This window comes from Sinocyclocheilus anshuiensis, unplaced genomic scaffold (genome assembly GCF_001515605.1).
Source record: "Sinocyclocheilus anshuiensis isolate Anshui unplaced genomic scaffold, SAMN03320099.WGS_v1.1 scaffold70, whole genome shotgun sequence".
Taxonomy (NCBI): domain Eukaryota; kingdom Metazoa; phylum Chordata; class Actinopteri; order Cypriniformes; family Cyprinidae; genus Sinocyclocheilus; species Sinocyclocheilus anshuiensis.
Window position 1 is genome coordinate 740,652 of NW_015542377.1, and position 6,569 is coordinate 747,220.

Below are 6,569 nucleotides of genomic sequence, written 5' to 3' on the forward strand. Positions count from 1 at the left end.
GTAAACTTTCAAAAGCCATCGTGTTTGGAGTCTTCATGCTTTCCAGCAAAGTGCTGGAAGCAGACTATCCTCCCAAAAGATACAACGGAAAGAAAAAAGGAAAAACACAAAACAAAACACTTACAAGGAAAAAAGTTTTTAAAAAACACTCTTACCAGCCACAGACAGCTACCACTCTCACCCACACTCACCACACTCCGCCCACTCACTCCCAGCATGCACTCGAGAGAGCGAGAGAGAGAGCGCGAGAGAGAGCGCCAGAGAGTAGTGATGGGAAGTTCGGTTCTTTTCCGCGAACCGGTTCTTTCGGACAGTTCGATTCAATAAACCGGTCATTACTCCAAATACACAAAATAATGTTCTTTTTAGCAACATCATATGACCCCTTTAAATGAGAAAGTATCAAGTAGACATTACAAATTGTAGCTTTAGAAGTATTTTATTTGATTCAACAAAAAATTGTATTGCACATAAACATTTAGGCTACAACGGCCTAACATAAACTATGGAACAAGATCATTTGAGAATCAAATACATCTCAGTATTGTTTGTTCATACAATGAAAGTCATTGTTAACAAAAACTTCACAAATGTTGTGTTCCACAAAAGAAAGGTTTGAAACGACATGAGAGTGAGTAAATGATGACAGAATTTTTTATTTTTTGGCTGAACTATCCCTTTAATGTTTTTATTATTATTATTGTTGTTATTATTATTATTAATGAAATGATACTCTAAACAGGAAACTAAATCTGCCAGGAGGTGGCGGTAAATGTCTTCAGTCGATTCGTTCAAATGGCTGATTCATTCAGGAATGAAGTAAACGGCTCTCTTTATGAATGGTAGGCCTATTCCTTTAATGTTTTTATTATTATTATTATTATTATTATTATATACAGGAGCATTTATTGCACTAATATCTTGAATTTTAGGGCATAACTGCATTTATGGAGTTGTTGCCCTGCATCATATTTGTCAACTGTATGAAATGTAAGATGATGTACAGGTCTGGGGGCGGGGCCAGTGGTAACTGCTTTAAAATATTTTAATCGCATTATTTTTTTGTAACTAATTAATTGTTAACGCGTTAAACTGACAGCCATAATATATATATATATATATATATATATATATATATATATTCAATTTCATAATAAAAAAGTCCCTTAATTTCAGAATAAATAATAGGTTTTTACCCGCTGAGACATAATTATGTCATCATATCCATGTTTGAAGTATAAATTTCTCTCATATTTTATTAATTTACAGGTCTTTAAATCACATTTTTAAAATTAGGCTACCTCATATATTCAGATGGTGAGACCCTGGTTAAAATAAATAATACAAATACTTTGATTTGTAATTTATTTTATTGATTTTTAACTTATTTTAATGCTTCTTTACCCATATTACCCTTATATTTTCAATATTTTGAGGCCCCCTTGGAAGTTTGCTGTTGTTCCCTGGTGGAGCTCTCATTTAGAGCATTTACAAGGACACATTCATTGGGTACATATGGCAGCTCGCTCACAGCATTTGTTTTAAATGTCCTCCGGAGGGCTGTTGAAGATATTGGCTCATTTAAGATATAGCATCAGTGTTGACTGTTCATCTTCTTGCTCACCTGATTTGTTTACTCATTTTGTAAGAGCTGTTTGTCAGTTGCGAGCGATGTTATGAGAGCTGGCCTGCAGATGATATTGGCCGGACACGCCTTATTTTGTCTGGTAGAGAAATGTGGACTTGTAACAAGGACACACACGCATACACTGACTGGTGTGCTTTACCATATTTAATCCTCTTTAATCGGGAGTATTTGTTTCCTATCGGAAGAATTCACCAAAACAGCCTCTTGCGTCATTAGCTAGCGTCATGAAATGACCAACCAATCTTTGAAGTCAATTTTGGCAAATCTGATAAGCTTTGAATTAATACTTAATTCTACAGGCCGTGATAAAAAAAACATTGTTTTATAACTGAAATATATGTAAATGTTCTTATGTCATGATGCTCTGCTAAACCTTTGTTCTTGAAGTGTGTTAAGGTTAAATGATGCACCCGTAGCCATGTTGAGTGAGGGTTTGTTTTGAAAACACTGAAATGCTACAGAGCCAGTAACTTGAGGCTGTGCTGCCATCTACAGACCTCTAGATGTACTCAAACATGAAAAATGGGATGCAGCCCTTACAAACTGTTCTAAGAGCAGGGGTGCCCAAACTCAGTCCTGGAGGGCCGGTGTCCTGCAGAGTTTAGCTCCAACTTGCCTCAACTACACCTGCCACGAAGTTTCTAGTACAGGGCTGTCCAAACTCGGTCCTGGAGGGCCGGTGTCCTGCAGAGTTTAGCTCCAACTTGCCTCAACTACACCTGACTGGAAGTTTCTATGCCTAGTAAGAGCTTGATTAGGTGGTTCAGGTGTGTTTAATTAGGGTTGGAGCTAAATTCTGCAGGACACCGGCCCTCCAGGACTGAGTTTGGACACCCCTGCCTAAGAGCATGTACCTCTCTGTAGTTCATATTTTGTTCACTAGAGGGAGGTGCTGTCAAATGTATTCGATTTTTTTATTATTATTATTATTTTATTTATTTTTTTATTTCTGAGATGGGAAATAATAATATAAGGGGATGTTGCTGTCATAGCAATATACACACATATTGGTTTATTTTGAATTCAGTTATTACCTCTCTTGTGTAGTTAATATTTTGTTTACTAGAGGGAGATGCAGTGAAATGTATTTTTTAATTTTTATTTTATTTTATTTTATGTAAGGACATATTGGTTTAATTTTTAATTGAAATTTGAGTCCAGTTATAAAAATAAATTAAAATTATTTTTTAAATATATATTTATAAATATTTCTGTTTAGCTTTATTTTTATTTGACTTTTAGTTTTAGTAGATTTAATTCAATTAAACTTATTTTAGTTAATAGCCAAGGGAACATTTCTAATTCTCTTATAAGTTTAAGGGTTTTTTTTTACTTTCTATTTTATTTTATTAGTTTATTAGCCTATCTTTTTTTGTTTTTCAGTTTTTTCCCCTCATTGTAACTTGATGAAGTTATACAGTTACACTTTATCTATACAAAAAAAAAAAAAACTGAAATAACCGAAAGCAGTTTTGAATAGTTTCCGTTTTAGTTTGGTGTGTGTACAGTAGTTTTTTTTTTTTTTGTAAGCATGCTTTCCTGGCCTGTTCACTCAAATCAACTAATAAATGCTGGTCTTGGTTTTTAGGGAGCCTAGGAAAATAGTCCTGCATCGGGGCACCACAGGACTAGGCTTCAACATTGTAGGAGGAGAGGATGGAGAGGGAATCTTCATCTCATTCATATTAGCAGGAGGACCTGCAGACCTGTGTGGAGAATTAAGGAAAGGAGACCGTATCATCTCTGTAAGAACATTGCATTATTGTTGAACAGATGTTGTTCTTTTTTCAGTTAAAAAAAGTTGTTCAGTCATCAACAATTGTTTATTGTAAATCATTTTTCAATGTTACTGAAACAATGCTTTGGCATTATCAGCATAACCATTTCATTGAGAAACATTGATTTGAAATTTCAGTAAATTTCAGAATGTCTTTGTATATTTCTCTTTTTAATTACAGCAGCACTCAATCAGCAAAGTTTAATGTTTTTTTTTCCAGGTGTATAGTAGATTTTACATTCTGAATTTTCCATGCATTCTCAGACTGTTGGACCCCACTGACTGCATTTTGCATCAGTGCTTATTTATGATACACGTCATTAATATTGTATGTATGCTGCAGGTAAATGGGGTGGACCTCCGCAGTGCAACGCACGAACAGGCAGCTGCAGCACTTAAGAATGCTGGACAGACTGTCACCATCGTGGCTCAGTACAGACCTGAAGGTGGGTGGGCAGTTCCTCTCACAATATTTCAGACATTAGTTTCAAACTGACCAGCATGTTTCAGTGTTAACAATAAATAACATGCTTATGCTTATCACGTGGCTTGATTCCATTCAGAACTGGATTAATGGGCCTTTCCTTTGTAACATGACAGCTTCAATCTTTGCATTTATTTCAATTGATTTTACAAGGGTATGTCATGTTTCATTCTGCTACCACTAAATATACACTTGACTCGAGCCTAAACCTCATACACTTACTTTTATATGAAGTCTTTTCCGCGCTCTTCTTCAAATTTGTTTCCCCACATTCCCCTTCTTGGTTTTCCTATTTGCATACAGCTTTTTTATTAGATAGAATTTCTCTTTTAAGACACAAACTCTAAATTGCTGAGCTTTTAGCTGAAGAACTTGATTAGATGCAGCATGGATGGTGGACTGTGATAATGGGAAGAGAGTCAGTGGCAGTGACAGTGTGGATTTATTTTGTGGTCTTATTTGTGAATATTGGTGTCCACTGAATTCTCAAATTAATTGTAGTACTTTAAACCCAGCTATACTGTGTATTTAAAGTCAACAATAAATGCCATTCACAACCCATTTTTCTTCCATGATCTGGTATTGAAACAGTACATTGAACAAGACAAAAATGTTGGGCGGGACTTGATTTTATCCATCATAAATATATTGTATTGTGAAAAATTTGTTTAGTTTAGTGTTACTATTTTAATGATGTGCACCAAGTACACTTCTGTTCAAAAGTTTGGGGTTGGTAAGATTTTATTGATTTCACAAAAACACAGTTTAAACAGTAATATTGTAAAATATTCTTACATTTTACAACTTTGTATTTTAATATATATTTTGCAGTTTTACTTTTTCTGTAATGCCAAATCTGAATGTTTTAGCAGCCACTTCTCTAATCTTCAGTGTCACATGATCCTTCAGAAATCATTCTAATATGCTGATTTGGTGTTCAAAAAACATTTCTTATTATTATGACAGTTGTGATTGAACAGTTGTTGCTTAAAATTTTTTCTGGAAACTGTAATACTGGAATACATTTTTTTTCAGGATTTTTTGATTTTGAAATAGGAAATGTATTAACATTTATTTGAAATAAAAAAAAAATGTTTACTATTATAAATATCTTTAGTGTCTCTTTTGATAAATTTAATGCATCCTTGCTGAATAAAAGTATTAATTTCTTAAAAAAAAAAAAAAATCTTACTGACCCCAAAGTTTTGAAATTAAGTTGGTAATGATTTCATGTATGGGTGTAACGGTACATGTATTTGTCACGATCTGTCACGGTACGGATGTCACGGTTTGGTTCATGCAGTCAGATGAACAGAACAGGAACCGTCACAACAAGAAAGAGCAGAAGAATGAGACGATCTACGCACCAACCCAAAACAAGAACAGCGAGTTTAGATGGCACGCAAGAGCTCGAAGAACCGTCTGATTCTAGAGATGCACTGGTCAACTGGCAATTTATCATAACCAGTTTTTAATTGTATTTTGGCTGATCTTTATTCAATAATGGCACACAAACTGCATTACAATCATTTCCCAAAATGTAATTTGTGTGGAATTTCTAAAAAGTCTGTAAAGAGGAGAAAACACTGTACCAAGCAGATCAAGCTCACTGTTCACGATGCTCGATATATAGGATGGGTATATAGGACAAATATGTGGGGGTTTATATGAATGTTTTGATGGCATTTTCTTTTCCTCTTACCTCCATATAATGCATATTAAAGTAGTGTTTATAAGTGCAGCTGCTTTGTTTACAGTGGTAACCAAGGAAACTATATCGCTGCTGTTCTATAAGATCCACCTGCATTTTCATTCAGTCCATCTGCTGTTTTTGTTTTGTGCAGGTGTCTTATGTAGCATAATTTCACAAATCTAAAGTCAGACCATTCTGTTTTTGCTTGAAATGATACTATCTAATTCAAAAACAACTGCTCATGCTACAGTACATGTGTGTGTAGCACTACTGTCTGTTCAAAATAAATGAAAAAATAAATTTCCTTTTGTACCAAATAGGCCTGGGCGATAAAATGGTATCGATATTTATCGACGGTACACCTTCGATAACGATGTAAAAAATGTTCGATATAGTGCACGATGCTCTGAGTGACGCAGACAGCACACACATACACGAAGATGAGTGCTGTGCCTGTCTGTGATGAGGAGATTGTGAATAAAAAAAATGAATATTAGTTGAATTTAAAATAAACATTTGCATTTGAATGCAAAAATAGTACAATCGAATGTTAGGAGTGCGTCGGAGCGTCATCAGTGGAGCACGAGATGCGGTGATGATGATGTAAGTGACGTTGTATTTTAATATTTTGTTAGTCTAGCCCACGAAAAGCACAGTTGCTGTGTTATTCATTCAAAATATTAGAGAAATATAGAATATATAAATATATATAAATTCTATATATAAAATAAATATTCGATATATAAAAAAAATATATCTTGATTAGGTTAAAACCGAAACCAAGCCATTCACACAGAACACATATTCAGCGCATTTTCTAGACGGACAAATTTGACTACTGCACTCGCGTCACACAAGAGATGTATAGAAAGCCATGCAAAGTTAAAACAGTTTAAACTTTTAGAAAACACGTCACGAATTTGTGGAGGTTTATTCCTTTTCACTGCGTCTCATATGTTTTTAAAGG

The 6,569-nt window shown here is 34.5% G+C and overlaps 1 protein-coding gene across 1 annotated transcript in view; it reads left to right on the plus strand.

Annotated features, from left to right (window-relative positions):
* Nucleotides 1–6,569, plus strand: part of LOC107692362 (disks large homolog 1-like) — a 152,881-nt gene that overhangs the window by 113,155 nt on the left and 33,157 nt on the right. Inside the window, 3 exon segments of the mRNA XM_016491361.1 lie at nt 1,684–1,712; nt 3,179–3,393; nt 3,769–3,871. Coding sequence (XP_016346847.1) covers nt 1,684–1,712; nt 3,179–3,393; nt 3,769–3,871 — 347 coding nt within the window.